Source organism: Pongo abelii, chromosome 13 (genome assembly GCF_028885655.2).
Source record: "Pongo abelii isolate AG06213 chromosome 13, NHGRI_mPonAbe1-v2.0_pri, whole genome shotgun sequence".
Classification (NCBI taxonomy): Eukaryota; Metazoa; Chordata; class Mammalia; order Primates; family Hominidae; genus Pongo; species Pongo abelii.
The window spans coordinates 66,632,628-66,651,061 of record NC_071998.2 but is presented as its reverse complement, the minus strand read 5'-3'; the positions used below and the strand labels follow the sequence as shown (position 1 = coordinate 66,651,061).

Sequence of the window (18,434 nt, the reverse complement as noted above, 5' to 3'; positions counted from 1 at the left end):
GGGGTGTGAGTTAGATTCTGGAGGAGGGTTTCAGGCCTCCACGTTCTGCTAGCCTCATGAAGAGTTTGTGAACTTGGACATTCCTGAATGATGTATCTGTTCATCAGTTTTTTTTCTGGCACAGACATCTGAGGTCAAGTTGCCCCAGCCCCACATGAGGGCCCTCTATGGTCTGCAAATGTCTCGCCACCTCCTCACGCTGTGTTCTGTGTGGGAACAGCATAGGCGGGTCTTCATTCTCCAGCTCTGGATCATCGTGTTTTACACCTACAGAGCTGGAAGCGGGAGGTGGAGGCTTGAATACGGAAAGGGACAGTGAGGGCTAACCTAGTATTGAGATAGCTGCAAACTGAGGCTTATGTATTTTGGTGGGGGAAAAAATATCTGACAATGAGATCTTTCTAGGCAGCAAACCTAAAGAAATGATAGATATGGTGAGAGTGTGGAAAGACAATTTTTCAGCTTTTGGTAGTTATATAACCCCTTAGACTTGTAGCATATTTTGAGATGACCCCTTTGCTGAACCAATTTCTGGTTTCTCCTCCTGTGCTCAGCTACTTCCAACATAGTCTGTGACACACTCGCAAAGGTTGCAGTAACTCAACAGTGATCCAGCCAGCGAATTGATGTTTTCGATCTGACATAATTTAATTCTTGCCCTCCCTGCACCCAAGTAGGAGTCAAACCAAAAGAAGCACCAACATCTTATTTGTCCTGCCTCTTCAACTGTGCCACAGTATTTTTATTCATTCATTTGTTCATTAAAAAACTGTTTACTGAGCCAGTATTTGTGCCAGCAGCTGTGCTAAGTATGGGGTATGCAACGATGAGAAAAAGCAAATGCGCTCCTGCCCTCATGCTTAGAGTCTGGAGTGGGACTCATACACCCAACAAATAAGAACAAACACAATTGTGGACCTGTGATTCCAGCACTCTAGACTTAGGGAAGCATGTCTGCAAAGGGTCCAGTGCGGGGAGGCTTGGCCACCGGGACAGGCTAAAGGAAGGCCAGAGAAGCGGGGAGAGAGAAGAGGAGAGAAAGAGAGAGAGAGAGGAGAGGAGAGGGAAGAGAGAGAAAGAAAGAAAAAGAAAGAAACGAAATTGAGATGGGTGTAGGGGCATCAGACTTTGCAGGACATGTTAATGGATCCTGTATTTACCCCAGTAGCCACAGGTTTTAGCAGGAGAGCATTGTGATTAGATTTGCGTCTTGAAAAGTCACTTTAGCTTCTTTGCGGAACTGGAGAAGATTCAGAGTGCTTCTGGGAAGTGATGATGATAGCCAACCTAGGACAGTCATGGTGGGGATAGAGGGAAGAGGACAGATTCAAGAGAAACTCAAGAGGTAAATTAACTAGCTGGGTGATGGACTGGATATTAGTGGAGAGAGAGGGATCAACAATGAATAAAAAAATTCTGGTTTAAGTAATATTAGTAACCAACATGTTTTTGCCTAATACATATAGGCACTGTCCTAAGTACTTTTATGGGTTGTCATTTAATCCTCAGAATGTTCCTGGAAGAGAGGTAGGATTACCGTCCTCCAAATGGGAAAGCAGGGGCACAGAGAAGTTAAATGTGTTCCCTAAGATCACACAGCTAGTAAGTGACAGAGCCAGGATTTGAACCCAGGCAGCCTCCCTTCAGATTCTGTGATAGTAACTATGACATTGAACCATGTCTTGAAAAGATCAACTTGGGATCTGGCAAAAGGACATATTGTGATTGAGCAGGTATGGTCTCATTGTGCTAGTTTTCACTGCTGCCATCACAAGTTACTATAAATTTTGTAGCTTAAAAAAGCACTCCTTCACTAACTCACAGTTCCGTAGGTAAGACATCTGGGTACGGTGCAGCTCAGCTGCTTCTCTGCTCTGGGTTTTACCAGATTGAAATCAAGGTGTTATCAGGCTGCGTTCTTTCTGGAGGCTCTGAGCCTGGGTCTGTTGCAAGTTCCTTGGCTGTGGGTCAAGTCCATCTCACACCTTGAATCTCTCTAACTTCCCCTTCTGCCTTCTGCCTGTTTTGCCTTCTTCTACCACACCTCTCTGATCGCCTCTACCTTAGGCCCATCTGGACAATTCAGGCTGATCTCTCTATTTTAAGTTCATTGGATATTAACCTTTAATTTCTCTTGCAAAGTCCCTTGTCAATAGTGAGTACCCAGGGAATGAGAATGCAAGTTTAGAAATCTGCTGTCACACTAGACAATTCCTGGCTGCTATTGCTGCTGCTGGTCCACACTTTTAGTGGCAGGGTCCTAAAGCATTGGCTTTAATGGGTTTGTGCCCATGGTTTTGCGTGTGTTTTAGGACCAGTGACAGAAACTCTGTGAAGTCTCCTGCTATTTTCTCTTTACGTGGAACAGAATGGCTGGAAGGTTCACAGGGATGATGCTGAAGAAGGGGAAACTGAGGTGTAGACACATAGAGAGCTATGCTGAAGTTTTACAGAATTCAGGCTAGAACTTAGTTGTCCAAGTGTTGGATCAGAGCTATTCCTTTCCTGTCATTTGCTCAATTTTTCATTTAATTATTCATTCATTCATTTTTTTTCCAACTACCCATAACAGTTATCAAGCACCTTCTCTACGAGACATTTTACCAGGTTCACGACATATAAGGCATTTACAGACTTTGCCTCCATCAGACAAACTATGTAGTGAGAATTACATACATTAAACAAATATTCCTACAAGTAACTAGACATTTATCATAAAATTAATATAAAAGAAATGTAGAGGCTTCCTAGAAAGCTTATACAGGAGATCTAACCTTGTCTGTTAAGGATCAGGAATCAAAGAGGTGACATTTAAACTGAGGCCCAGATGATAGATGATTCAGGTGAGACAACATTAAAGGAGGGGGAGTGATGTGTGGGGGTGTTCTAGGGTGCAGGGCAGAATGGAAGAATCAGGGAAAGTAAATGTGGCAGGAAAATACTTGGGGAAGAAGAGAATGTCGTGAGCTAAGTTTAGAGAGGAGAGGTGGGTCAGATTGACCCTGGCCTTCAAGGCCATGGAAAGGAATTTCAATTTTATCCTAGGGAAATGGGAAGTCACAGGGGAGTAGAGTCTCATGCTGAGCTTTGAATTTTTAAAAAGAGCATTCTGGCTGTTGAGGAAAATGGAATAGGAGATGAAGATGAAGACACGTGACTGTGGACAGATGGGGTGTGTTCAGGGAGGCTAATGAGGAGATATTGCAATAGCCCAGGTGAGAAGTAGCTTGATCCAAGGTGTTAGACTAGGATAGGGACAGAAGAGGTGAAGAACAGAAAGTGGATCTGGGAGATTTGGGAGGTAGAACTATCTTGACTTGGTGTTGGATCAGATGTGGGAGTGACGAAGGAGATGGTCAAGATGACTTCTGGTTTCTGCCATATTTGTGGCTTTTCTGATAACATAGAACAATTAGACATTATATTCTTATATATAATAAAAAGCCTTACTTTTTTAGTAGTTTAGCTTTTATTATATTGTAACCACTGTGATTTTGGTGGCAAGAAATCCTGTTTAATATCACCTGGAAAGAATTTGTTTCACCAGATTTGTCAAAGGAGCTCACAGAATTTGTATTATGTATTTGTATTAACTTTCAGCGTGCTAATATTTCTTCTAATGTTCCCAATAACTCCATTTTAGTTCTTCTTCATTTCAACTTGGGCTAGAGAATGCAAACAATAGCCTCTTTACAAAGAAATTATGAAAGGAAGTGTCATGTCATCATATCCCCATTTCTTTGTAACAGCCACTGCCTCATTTACCGTAGGTCCATTTTGATTTTGTCCATATGGCCCATTGGTTGTTACTAACTTTAATGATCAAATATTGACTCCTGCCTTGTTCACACAAAGCATGATGTAGCCACAGTGTGTACTCCTGGGTGGACATTAATAACATGCACCTGGGACCTGACAGCACCAGCTAAAATATAGAAACCCGTCGCACACTCCACAATCATAGCTTGAAGCTTGTTTTGATGGAATCCTCCTTGGCTCTTGTATTTCTCCTTGTGGGTGCTCTGATATCAGATTGTCTGGGTTTAAATTAATCCCAGACCTTCTATCTACCACTGGAGTACCTTAGGCATTTACCTCATCTGTTTCCTTATTTGTAAAAAGGAGATAGAATCAGGCTATTGGAAGTATTGAATTAAATAACCTATATGAAGCCTTTAGCTCAGCATATAGGAAGTACTCCGCATATGGGGGTTACTGTTTTCATTGTTAGGGAAGGGAAGAGCTAGCACATCATGTTTTTTCATTTTGTTCTTCTCTGGTGATGACAGTTTAGAGGGCTAGGGGGTCTTCTCTTAGGAGAAAAAGTTGGTACTGAGCAGGCTTATGGTCCCAAGTCCAGTTTTGCAAACAGGCCTTGCCAAATTGTTGCTCTGACTGTGTACATCAGAGTGAGCAGAAGCTGTGGGCTGCTGCCTCTCATGTGAGCTTGCACCCTGTTCTTTCATTCAACTGGCTCAATACAGCCATCAGTGCCTGGGGACTGAGCATTTCTGGCCGCCTCAGCATTCTGTCTGAGTGAATGCTTCTCAACTGTTGGCAGGAGGCCAAGAGTTGACTTGATGGGGTCCTTGGGCATATCAATTAGCCTCTCTGAAAAGAGGGTTGATGACACTGAAGACAAGAGGGTGGAGGAAGGGCAACAGTCCAGCGAAGGTTCTTTACCGGTTGACCCCACTCATCTCTCCATCCTTTCTCCCAAGCTGCCTGCCCTGCTCATCCCCTGCCTGGGCCTTCATGTGATCACCGTCCACAAGACCCTTTCAATGGCTTTATGCCTTTGCTCAGGTTCTCTCTCTCGAATATCCTTCTTAAACATCATAACCTTCTTTGATTTGTAATTTCTTGCTTATCCTTCAAGGCCCAGGTCAAATGTCACTTCTCTCAGATGTTTTCTTGTTCATTTATTCCACAAATATTTCTTAAGCAAGGCATGTGCTGGACATATAAGACACAGCTGTGAACAAGACAGATGAAGCACCAGTTCTCAGGGGGCTGGCTGACAATAAGTAACGAACCATAAAATGTCACGTGGTAAGTGCTATGGAAAGTCAAAACGAAGTGGGCAGGTGTGGGGTCAGTGGTGGAAGGAACTGCTCAGAGGAAGTTATTTCTGAACTGAGACCTGCGGGATGAGAAGAAGCCAGCCATGTGAAGAGCAAGGGTCCTGGGTCCCAAACAAGCTGGTTTTGTTTGAAGGATGAAAAGAAAGTTGGCATGACTAGAACATGTGAGGGCATGGGGGATGGTGGTGTGAGGTGACAGCACAAAGACCTCAGGTAAGGAGTTCAGATTTTATGCTCAGTAAACAGATGAAATCTGATTTTCCATTTGTAATGGCACTATGCTGTGCAGAGAACTGATTAGGGAAAGGAGAGAAGAGAGGAGAGGGAGAAGTCTGGGAGCTGGTTCGGAGGCTGTTGCAGTAGTCTGGGATGGCAACAATGGTGGTTTGGCCACAGTTACAGCTATGGAGTGGGCAGAAGTAGACCATTTAGAGATATATTTGGAAATACAGTGAATGCCATTTACTGAGGTGGGAGAGATTTGGTGGTAAAGATGATCAGGGGGTTGGGGTGTCTGAAGTCTATTTTGGACATGTTAATTTTGAGATGCCTATTAGACAGCTGAAGGGAAATGTCAAGTAGTTAATTGAATCTACAGGTGTGAATCTTGAGGGAAGAGATCAGGAATCTATATATATTTTAAGAGTCATCAGCATATAGATGGTATTTAAAACCATGAGATTGATAAAGATCTCCTTGGAGAGAGTGTAGAAGGCACAGGGAAGAAGAGAGGATGATATTCAGGAAGACATCCACATATTGCAGTCCTGTACACTGCCCTTCCACGCCCCACCCCAGTGACCTCCCTGACCACCACCTAGGATAGGACATATCTCTCTCTCCTCTTTTCTATTCCCTAGAGGATGAATAGTGACTTCCTCCCTCCTTTGCAGGGCTATTAAGATTCTCAAGATCCTAGATTCTCCAATCTCTGCAGGTCTAACATCATATCAAGCACATTAAAATTCACCTTTATTCTACATTAAAATTAATTATAGTCACGTACCATATAATGACATTTCGGTCAATAACAGACTGTATATATGACAGTGGTCCCATAAGATTATACAAGATTATATTTACCATACCTTTTCTATGTTTAGACACACAAATACTTACCATTTTGTTACAGTTGCATGCAGTATTCAGTACGGTAACATGCTGTACAGCTTTGTGGCCTAGAAGCAATAAGCCATCCCATATAGCTTAGGTGGGTGGTAGGCTATGCCATCTAGGTTTGTGTAAGTGTGCTCTATGATGTTTGCATGATGACAAAATCACCTAAGGATGCGTTTCTCAGACATATCCCTGCCGTCAAGTGACAATGGCTGTAAGTATAATTCCTTAGTTGCAGTGGACTAGTTTGACATGATCCACTTTGTAGATATTTAATAAAGATATCATTTGATTTTGATCTTTGCAGTTTTATTTGTACATTTTACAGTCAACTCCATTTTTAAGGTTTCATGCTATTTTTGGAAGTCCTTGGGAAGCTTGTAGTGCAAGGGCGTGGAAACTTAGCATGTGATTAGTGAAGTGAGCTTGCTCCTTTGAATCCTGACAGTATTTTATACCTTTAAAGGCACTTAAACTGATTCACCTTGTAACCATGTGTTTTATGTATAAGTGTCTGTTTCCCTCAGACTATAAGTTTGAAGAGGGCAAGAGAAACCTCAGAACCTAGTTTGTGGCAGGGACTCAATAATATTTATTTGTGGAAGCAACTCTTTTGGAATGAGAAAAAGTCAAGCCCAGGGACACAGTGTGCTTTCTATCTTCACTTGAGAAAAGGCTGTTATCCCCTTGCCTTGCAACATATGTGATGTGGACTTGCTTTTCTCCAGCACTCTTAAAAAGGAATCAGTGTTGTACAGAATGTTGAAGCTGTGGGCTTGAGTCCCAGCCACACCCCTTACTAGCTGTGCCTCTTGCATCAGAAAATGAATGTCTATCGGCCTGATTTTTGTGTGGGCCAAATTAAATAAATCCATTTTAGTAAAACTCTGTGAAGCTTAAAACACTGTATTTTTAAAATAATGTACTGTTTTCTAAAATGAAAAAAAAAAAAGTAAAAGATCCTAAAACTCATGCCTCAGGGAATGTTTCTGGAATTTTCTAGAAAGTGGGATACAAAATATCTTTTGTTGCCTGACACCTGGCCCTAAAAAAACCACAACTGGATCCAAACAATGGTCCTTTAGAGAAGAGAACTTGTAAGAAAGTCCTTTGGTAATAAACCAGTCAAACTGTCCTTGTAAGTCCCTTGGAGGTAGAGAATGGGAAGGAGTGCTGGCCATCCCAGGTCACATTCTGGTCCGCTGAAACGTAGTGATGCTGCATAACTGTATCTTTATTGCTCAATAAGTGAATCTGGACCTGATCTTCACCTCTTGTGATGAAGAGGAGACAGGATTATACAGATTAGCCCCATTTCTAGGTGACAAGTAGTTCTAATGAGCTACAGTGAAATTAAGTCCACCTTGGCTATGCCCTGCTAAATATGTCAAAGGCTCTAAAGTATTTCTGTTCGAGAACTTCAGATTTCATGAGTCTGCAACAAACATAACATTTAGAAAGGGATGTTGACCAGAGAAGAGAAGAAGATCTGTGCTGTCATCTACACATATTGGGCGCAGGGCCCAGCCTGGGCTGGGTGGGGTCACACTGCAGCTGTCCTCTGTTCCACCTCTACCATCTTGTGGCTGGGGACAGAAGGAGGGGGTATTAAATTGGCTGGGCCATAGTTTAAAATTGCCTCCAATATGCAATTTCTGTTTAACACGTTGCCGTCTGCCATTGCTCTCTCTGTGCAAGGCTGAATGATAATATGGAAGCTGTTAAGAATGAATGTCTATTTTATATTTTAGCGGCATGACATTCTTTTTACATGAGGGGGATAAGATGTTATGTATTTATTTCCATACTCAGATATGTTGCAAGTATTGATCACTTTGATTGAGAAACTTTAGTAGTTACTATAGCAATCACTTCCCCTTCTTTACCAAGTACTCAGTTTGTAAGTTCTTTAAAAATGAAGTGTAGCTTATTCAGTGGAAAATAATGAATCTGGTAGAAGAGATCAGCAGTGTGACAAGCCTCTGGTAACTGGAGTGGAAAGTGAGTGATAATTAGCAGTCTTCCATGGATGTGGGGATTCAGAATGGGCACACTATCCTTCTTCTACAAAGTGTACAAATGTAGATTTTTCTGGACTAAACCACCAAATTTTGAATCACTGTTCTTTGTAGCAATAGATAATTAGATTAAAACCATGAAAACATCTTACTTCCCTAAGCATCTTGTATGCAGCAAGTTCACTGGTAACTGGAGCAAGATCATTGGTAACGTTCTTCCTGCTCTCTTCCTGTCTGCCCAGGTAAGACTCATCCATGCTTGAGGGACCAATTTTAGCTCTATCTGCTTTAGGGAACTGACCAGTCCAATTCAAAGGAATCTCTGCCTGTACTGAACTTAAGAACTCAGTGTACCACTCATTTGAGATTTGGCATGTACTACTTGCTGTTAATTGTCTTAATGTTAAATTGTATTATTATTATGAATCTGGATATGGAATCTCAATCAATTTGTTTCAAGTCTATGTGGCTCAGTTTCTCATGTGTAAATGGAGGATAATACATTCACCTCTAGAGTCCTTCTGAAAATTGAGAGAGAACATATCCACATCAGTATGTATATACATACTCTATATTCTCACATTGTGTAGTACATAGTAAGTGATCAATAAAATTAATTTCTCTCCATCCCCATAATGGGACTTCAAAGCAGTAGAGGCTCTTTCTCATACCTGGTTATCTCCAGATCTTTAAACCTAGTTGGAGCTCCATTTGTTTGTGGCTTTGGCTGGTTTATAATTTCTTTTCCCCAAAAAGCAGAGCACCGAACCTTTAAGACTGGTAATTGCATCTCAGGCATGGTTCAAAAAGATCTATACTCCACTGCTGTTTTTAGCTAGCTTGTTCAGTACCACCCCCCCCCCCGCCCCGGTATGTACCGGAGATTTATTTTAGACAAAAATCATCTTCTAGACATCCAGCCAATGTCGACTTTATGCAAGATGTCAGCAAATTGAACAAAGCCACCTTCCTCTTTAACAGCTTTTACACTGCCTACCTCCTTGCCCCCAGCCATGGCTCCCAACCCTACAGACACATACTAGTGGGTGTGCTGCGCACTAGAGGAAGAATGGGACCAGGTGGGCCCTATTCTGGGGGCCAGCATCTGTACAATCTGATAGAAACAATACCAAGCCTTTATAGATTTTTTTTCCACAGCCTTGCTTTCTAAAGATGGGATTTAACATATATTCATGATCAAATCTAACCCATTCCTTTCTTACATTGCTGTTTCTCACTCCTTCTCAATTCCCTCCTCTGCTCACTCTTTCTTTTCCAACTTTATTTAGATATTTCATGCGTCTCCACCCTTTCCTTCATATTCAGCTTCTATGTAGAAACAGGGAAGTTTCTCATGACCTTACCCTTTCAGAGAAGTTTATACGTGGGTATGAACAGATCAAATAAACAGGAACTTAGGTTAATTTAATAGAAAAAATAAAATATGGAATAACATTGATTTTGGCCAGTATCAATTACAACCGTTCTACTATATTTTACAAAAAAACAACTGAACATTTTACACATGTACAGTATTTTTCAGTAAAAGTGGATTTGGATTTAACAATGGGTCACTAATTGAAAATAAAAAGACAAAAGAAAACAGAAATAGGACTTTTGTCTCTGGAAGGTTAGAGCATTTGTTGAGTCTCCAAACTTTGTACTATCCATTACATATATCTCATTATGAATATATATATTTATACATAATATATAACATTAACTTAAACTTTGAAAGCATTATGTTCTAGTTAATAATGTTATGTAGATAAATGAGGCAGTAACACACTAGTAGTTAAACCAGTATTTCCGCGACGTGCACCTGCATGGTCAGTGGGAAATGGAATGCACGCTGGTAGACCCCAATGAATTTTGTTGTCATGTTGATGGTTATTCGTCTAAAAAAAACAGACATCATTTTTATCTTTCCTATCACAGTAACCTCGTGCCTCAAATATTATGGGCTGATTCAGTTAAATAGATTTCTTTGCAGGCAAATTCGGTTTTGCCATCTGCTTGACCTTGCTTTAGGCTTGTGCTTGCATTTGTCCATGTAAGACTGTGCCTTTAAATGTAAAACTGTATGCTGTACCCAGGATTAACTTTCATTTTTGTGTGTGTCAGAAGGGCCTGTGGTATTATAAGGGGAAGACTGCTTAGCAAAATCAGTTGGTTCCCTAGTTACTTATGAATCATTATGTGATTCAATAAAATTGCAATGCTATTAAGAGGGTCATCAGACTATTTACTTATTATTCACTTTGGGTTGTAAGTTATCTTTGATGTCTAGAAATATTTTCAAGGCAGGCTTTTTCCTAGCTTGCTGTTTGGATGGGGACCTCAGCATCTACTTCCCAGCTCTTTCCCAGGATAGTCCATATTGATAGTATTCCTCTCCTCAGCTGTGACTCCAGCAGCATCTTCTAAGTAAGGCTCTCAGAAGCATGAAGCCTGCAAGATGGCTGGTCACTTGTAAAGCAAATGAGGTCACCAATGAAACTTTCATATGAAGAAACTTGATATCAGTCTAGGCTCCCCTAAACAGAGAAACTGTCAAAAGATCTATAAGATTTCATCGTTTCTGGCCACTAATCCAAATAGTTTCCTCATAATTCAGTCTTCTAGTTTCGATGAAGTGTTTTAGAGAGTCATAGAAAACCAGTGAAAATATTTCTTAAAAAAACCCAAAAAACAGATCATCTCAACATTCAGTGGACCGGCATATAATAGTATGGTATAGTTATAGAGGGACAGAGGAGTGGGAAAATAAGAGAACTAAAAGGGTACAATCATGCCACCCATATTCAATATCCAGTTTTATTTTCTTAAAATGACAAGATGAAAAAACTTCTAATAAGCACCATTGAAAAAAGTTGCCTGGCCAATATGGGCACAAGCTTAAATATTATTTAAATAAATTCCATTTCTTAAAAATACAGGACCTCTTAGGAACTTTTCACTCCAGGAAGAAATTTCCTGCATCGTATCCAAAATGCTTCCCACCATGACAAATGGAATTTCAGATGGCCTTTAAAAAAAATGGGGGTAATGGCTAGATAGCACCAAGAGATTGTGCAGGGTCTACAAAGTTAACACTCCGAATTTCAGGGGAGCTGGATCAGCCTCAGCTCATCTATGTACCTCTGCATTCTGTCCATCTGTCCATCACCAATTTGACTATACAGAGCAATCCCATTTGGCGAACTGTGTGTAAAATAACCCAATCTACAATGGAAAAGCCAGTAGCAGCAAGTCTATCTGATGAAACCAGTGGAGCAGACTTATCAAGTGAGTAAAATGCAAAAACCAGTACATAATGCATGAAGTAAATGATGTGTGGAGAGTATCCATGTTTCACTGTGAAATACCATGGCAAACGACACTAAACACAACTCTGTAGGATGTTCCTAATGCCCTCAGGTCCAGTTTTCTGTCATTTTCCCCCAATGGTGGACTCAAGCATGCAAGAGCTTTCTATTTCATTTTTGTCTATGTATGCTCTCGCGATGTTTTGGAAAGGTATTTTTAGGTGTTTCAAAAGGGAAACAAGCAAGTCAATGCAAAAGGGGAAAAATGGACCTTCAAAACCAGGGCAGGAAATCAAATCATTACTTTAACGTCAAATTTTGGCATCAAATGCTTTGGTCATACAATAGTGTCTCTGTGGTTCTGGCTGTTTAGCACTAAACACCCAGTTATAAAAGGTAGGCTTGTTGTAGTTTTATTTTTTTTTTCCATTTAAGTTCTGACAAAACAGTTCACCATCTCCCTGCACAAACTTGAGAGAGAGAGAAAGAAAAAGAGAGCAAGAAAGAGAGAGGTGGCTTGCTTTTTTTTTTCTTTTTGGCTTTTTTTTTTTCTTTTTAATAATATGGAATAATCTATAAGTCTACAGGAACAAAGAAATCTAAGATGGCTGCTCAGCCTTGAAATGTACATGTTTTGCAGCAAAGTTGTTGAAGAACCTTCCGTTGGCACAGATTGTTCTTTTTCACAAGCATACAGAAGCCTCCTTCCGCCCAGGACTCTTCCGTTGCTTTTCCAGAAGTCAGCAAGAGAGAAGGGGAGTTGAAGACGAGAGCAGCATGATGTACACACACGGAAGAAGGTTGTGATTGGCCAGAGAGGCAGATTTGGGGAATTGGAAGAGATCATTCAGGAGTAGTCAACAGGAGGAAATTTGGTCCACCCAAAGTGATTTCAGTCAACCGCATTGTTTTTCAAGGAGAGACATTGCAGTCCAATGGTAAATGTATTGTGAAAAAAAAAAAAAGATTAGAAAAAGAATAAATTAGAAATCAATTAATAACACAAGCAAGAAATTTGTCTTCTTTGAGATACCTAGAGCAGAGAGTATACAGTCATTTATACCATATTTCATTGAATCTAAGACACAAGATTTAAGATGCACCATCATTTTAAGTAACACAAAGGAAAAGATGCTTCATATTAAACGGTGACACAATATTCTCTTATCAATTAGAATTTTAATTTTAGACTTATTAAAAGTATTTGTTATACTTATGTAACATTGTTTTGTTTCCATGCTTATGCAAGAACCTTTCCTTTGAATATTGAACAATAGTTTAATTTTCAAACCTCTTTAGAACTGCAATTAAATTCAACACAAGAAGTAGTAGTCATGTGCCTAACTCGGTTGAACAGATGTCTCTGCATCCAACCTGGGCAGTAACACTGATATCACATCAGTTTTCTGGTCAAAAGCAGTTGTAAACTGCCACAAATTATAAGATGCATCTGATTTCCGAGATGATAAAATGTAAAAAATATATGTCTTAGAATCACAGAAATATGACAGTTGAAAGAGAATAAATAACACATCCTTAAGTGCAGCTGCCATGTGATTTCAAAAGCCTGGTGAGCCATCAATATTCTCATTTTGTAACTGACCTGAAAATGGGCTCACTGCAGATACGATTCTTCTTTTCCCACTTCGGCCCACAATCCTGACACTCCACTAATCCTGACACTCCGCTTTTAGCGAAGTGCCATTTGACATAACTTATCCGGTGCTCACCATGGTTTAGGGAAAGCGGTACCAGGCATTTCAAGAGTTGTAATGCTTTAACTAAGTACTACTGGTGAACATTTCAAGTTACAATGGCTTTCCTGCATCAATCATTTTTTTTTTTTTTTTTTTGAGACAGTCTTGCTCTGTTGCCTAGGCTAGACATGATCTCCGCGCTCTGCAACCTCCACCTCCAGGGTTCAAGTGATTCTCACGCTTCAGCTACCCGAGAAGCTGGGATTACAGGTACATGCTACCATGCCTGGCCAATATTTGTATTTTTAGTAGAGATAGGGTTTCACCATGTTGCTCAGGCTGGTCTCACTTTCATCTTCCTCAATTTTCTGTTACTAACTTACCAAAAATTCTGGTCATATTCAGAAATAGGGGAACCATGTTTTTAAGTAAAGTAAAGCAGGCACTTGCTGGTAACTAAAAAATGATACTTACATGGCCCCTGGGGTGCCACCACCCCAAGCCTCTATCACCCCAGTGTGCTATAGTAGAATCAGCCCTGGCGAGAAAACCTCAGAACACAGGAACTGACTGTGTTGGGCCCATGCCTGCCAGACCAATCACATACTGGAAAAACGATGGAGATGCAAAGTCACCTACGATGCTCCAAAGAAGTAAGACCACAAATGATGTCCTATCAGTGCTATTAATCATGTGCTCAGTTCTTTCTGACACCTTTTTGAGATTCTGTGGAATAACCAGATGAGGTCAGTAGTATTATCTTCTTCATTTTTTACAGATGGTGGAAATGAGGCCCAGAGAAGTTCATAACCTGCCCAAGGCCTGGAGACCAGATATGAATGACAGCATTCTGACTTCCAAGTCCACATTCTCCTGACAATGGTACTGTTTTTCCTTTCATGAAATTTCCAGAAGGGAAAACATTCAAAAGCAGGGAAAGAATAAACCTAGGGCAGTGATCATGTCAGTCAGATTGTTCCAACTGCATATTTTTTGTTTTCTTTCTATTTTTATAACAATCCAAAGATGTTTTGAACAACAATAGTTTAAACAATTTCTACATCATTGATATGTAATAGCTGCATAAATTTAGGAGTAAATTTTAGGGTCCCTTCAGCATAAGTTATTTCAAGAGTCAAAAAAGTTCACAAAGTGTTGGAGTTGGAATAATTTAAATTCATTCATTTTACAGATGGGGAAACTGAGGCTAGAGAGGTGAGGAAACTTGGTATTAGCTAAATTGTTAGGGAGAATTGGATGTACAGTGGTTCTCAAACCTGGCTGCAGATTAGAAACACTTGGGAAGTTAAACCTATGATCATGGGCTGCACCCCAGATCAATTCAATCAGAATATCTGGGGATGGTGCTGCATCCTGGTTCAGGATCATTGGTGCAAAGAAGAACAGACCAACATTTTGAAATATTAAGTTCTATACTTAGGTCTATCATTTCCTAGCTCTACACCTTGGGTTTTCCCTTCTGTAAGATGAAGATATTACTTCCTAGCCTCACAGGCTTAATGAAAGATTCAGATACCATTTAATTACTGTTTATACATCAAAATTATAAACAATCCAAATAATAGGAGATTGGCTAAAAACTATAGCATCTTCACATGATTGATTGAATTTTATGCTGCTATTAAAAATAAAGTTTCCTAAAACTTTGTAAAAACATAGGATAATGTTTATGCCTAATGTTTAGTGCAAAAAGCAAGATACAAAACTATGTGCATGGTATTTTAAAAAATCTGGTGAAAAGTGCATATGGTAAAAACTGGAAAGAAATACAACAACAATTAGCTAGAAAAGGCTACATATTGTATAATTCCAATTATATAGATTCTGGAAAAGGCAAATCTAGGGAGACTTGCCTTTTCCAAAATCAGTAGGGGGAGGGAGAGATGAGTAGGTAATTCACAGAGGAGTTTCAGGGCAGTAAAACTACTTTGCATGGCACTATAAAGTTGCATACATGTTGTTATACATTTGTCCAAACCCACAAAATGTACAACCAAGAGCGAGCCCTAATGTGAATTGTGGACTTTGGGTGATAAGGATGTGTCTCTGTAGGTTTATCAACTGTAACAAATGTATTCCTCTAGTGCTTGATGTTGATAGTGATGCTGATAGTGGTGATAGGGGGGAAGCTATGCCTGTGTGGGGAAAAGGGGGTATATGGGAAATTTCTGAACTTTCTGTTCAATTTTGCTTATGAATCTAAAACTGCTCTCAAAAAATAAAGTTTATTAATTAAAAAAATTAACTTGAGCCATATTGGCCAGTGCCACTATAGCTGATTTATTTCTTCTTGCAATTCAAACAAATCCATTAAGGGCATAAGTTCAAGATGAATGAATGCCACCAAAATATTGAGCATGTCATATCAATATTGGGCATGTCATATCTGATGCATGCTGTGAGTTTCTTTTTTAAGTGGAAAAATATTAGTCCTGAAAGTAGAAAGATCATACTTTGCTCATAAGATCGATATGGGCAGTTGTACTCACCATCCTTGCAAATGGCTCCCATTTGACACATTCCTAAGTCTAAGAGATACCCACTGGGGCAGCTTGTACAGTTCTTGAATCCTGGGCCATTGCACGTCAAACAACTGATATCACATCTATGAGAAAAATGTACAATTTTTTAATCCATTCACACATGCACAGGGGAAGGTGTGTTTACTAGCAACCTCATAATGTCTTACATTTAATTATCCCTCTGAAGATTACTCAAAAATCTTTCCTCACAAAAATTGCTAGGTTAGGTGACACAGGTAGACACTGTGATTTTAAAGGGTATGGAACATGTCCTTGAAATTGAAATATTAAAGGTTTTAAGGTGCCCCTGAGGCAAAGGAATAAAAATATCAAAGATAAGCTGGGTTAAAGCTTCAGAACAGTGTCCACAGGTACATGTTTAAACCTAGTGTTATCATTACAAATTCTAAGTTTTCTTCTTTTCTTATGAAGATAGTCATCAAAAGAACTTAGGTCTAAATGCTAGGGCCTAGGGGGCAGATCCACTTACTTTTTGCAGGATTTGTATCCATTCTCTGAAGAGTGGTCAAAGTAATAGCTGATACTACAGCTCTGCACGCATCTCCCATCCTCCATGAAGTAGCCCTCTGTGCAGTTAATGCACCCATCAGCTCCTGCCCCTTAAAAGCAAGACAAATACAGGAAACGAGAAATAAAACCTCAGAGGAGGTGGTGTCATGGCCTTCTTCTTTAACAGTTTGAGAAAATGGCATCAAAGATTAATAATTTAACCTTCATGCTTTTTCTTGATTTCCCTGGGAAAAAAGCCTTCAAAGTTAAAATGGAACCTCTTGACAAAAACATTCACTGTCTTTTGAAAGAAGAGCTATCACTGGGCTATGTAAGTTTCTCAATGAGGATAGGATGCTGATGACTGCTTGACTTTCGATGAGAATACACACACAATTATCAAAAGAGAAATAAACTTTTCCAGCATTACTTTAAAAGTAGCAAGTGGGTTGCATGAGTGATGGCTCAAACCAGAAAGAAAAGCAAAACCAGAACCGGGAGAATAAACAAAAGAACTAGGGAAGGTACCAGCACAAGTGGCGCAGAAGCGGTGGCAGGGCTGGCAGTCCTGGCCATTGAAATACCGTCCATCTTCACAGGAGACAGAACACCGGGATCCCTGCAGGCTGGAAAAAGTATAAAGGGAGCTTCAAACAGACTGTTGTGATCAGGCCAAAACGTAACGACTCCCCAAACTCCATATGTAACAGATACAGTTTCCCTCAGAGGCCAGTGGATCTGGAAAAGCTTCAAAGCAGGGGAAATAGCCCGTGTACCCTTTTTTTTCTCCTCTCAATGCTTGTAATGCTTCTCTGTGCCTACAATGATGTCTGTAGCACACACACACGCTACTAGGCTTCGGGGACATCCTCCTTAATTTGTTAGACTGATGGGCACACTCCTACTTTCCGCAACATCTTACAACCCAGAGGTTTTAAATGATTGACAAAACAATCACATTGTCTAGCAATAAGCCCAACAATTTCTTAATATCCAGACTTACTACATAATAAACAGTTATTTCATGATTATAAATGCAGTAGGAACACATGGTACAATGAATTATGACTGAGTAAAAGTGTACGACCATCCTGTCCAACCCACAGCTCAAATTCTCCAGAGTAGCCGTTCTGATTTTAAGTGTTTATGATTTTAGTCTTCTATAGGTTCTCATCAAAACAAGATTTAAAATACTTTTGCCTCTATTTCTTGATTTATTCATTTGAAACACTCTAATGAAAAATTTATCAAAACTAACTGTACTGCTATTTCCCCAATCATCTTGACTTTTCTTTGTTATATTATTATTTAGTGTTTCTGGGAGTTAACTATATTAAATAATCTATTTAAATTTCTATTTACCTAGCAATATGAGATAGTATTTAATGAGTTGTCAGAATGTCAAATGAGAAATGCATATTTTTCTTTCCCTTCTAATATCTGTCAGCTATCATATTTTTCACAGTCTACAGGTTAATTCTTAAAATTGAAAGCAAATAAAAAATTTTTCCTATATTTGGCTGGGCATGGTGGCTCACACCTGTAATCCCAGAACTTCGGGAGGCCAAAGTGGGTGGATCACTTGAAGCCAGGAGTTTGAGACTAGCTTGGGTAACACAGTCAGATCCCATCTCTACAAAGGCTAAAAAAAAAATTGCTAGGCGTGGTGGTGCCTGCCTGCAGTCCCAGCTATTCGGGAGGCTGAGGCCAGAGGATTGCTTGAGCCCAGGAGTTTGAGTGAGCTATGATCACACCACTGCACTCTAGCTTGGCTGTCAGAGCAAGACTCTATCTCTTAAAAAAAAGAATTACAATAATTAATATAAAAAATGTTACTCACTGAATAACTAGTGTGATTGGAAACACAATGAGAAAATGTAATTCTACACTGCCAAATCAATGAAACTAGAAGATCAGTATCTAAACAGGGTTAAATTGTTTCCATTGTTTTAAACTCTTTATATTGCTCCAAATTGACATCTTAATTGACTGCTTTGTATGTGGATAATGCTAATTTAAAAAATTAAAATTTATTTTTCCCTATGCTCTTAAAAAAATTTGGAAAGTACAAAAACAAAGTTGAAGAAAAAAGAAACCCAAACAGTCCCCATTAGCATTTTAATTTATTTCCTTCCTGGATTTTGTGCACTGATATATT

General features: G+C 39.7%; 1 protein-coding gene across 2 annotated transcripts in view; it reads right to left on the bottom strand.

Annotated features, from left to right (window-relative positions):
* Positions 1 to 18,434, bottom strand: part of PCSK5 (proprotein convertase subtilisin/kexin type 5) — a 467,874-nt gene that overhangs the window by 152,152 nt on the left and 297,288 nt on the right. Inside the window, exons 18-21 of one of the 2 annotated variants that reach the window (XM_009244528.4) lie at positions 16,805 to 16,902; positions 16,257 to 16,386; positions 15,734 to 15,849; positions 9,625 to 12,254 (exon numbers count right to left, since the gene is read on the bottom strand). In XM_009244528.4, the coding sequence (XP_009242803.1) occupies positions 12,139 to 12,254; positions 15,734 to 15,849; positions 16,257 to 16,386; positions 16,805 to 16,902 (460 nt within the window). In that variant the 3' untranslated portion in view covers positions 9,625 to 12,138. Of the gene's footprint in view, positions 1 to 9,624; positions 12,255 to 15,733; positions 15,850 to 16,256; positions 16,387 to 16,804; positions 16,903 to 18,434 lie in introns of those variants that run through there. The other variant, XM_063714247.1, reaches the window with a different exon arrangement.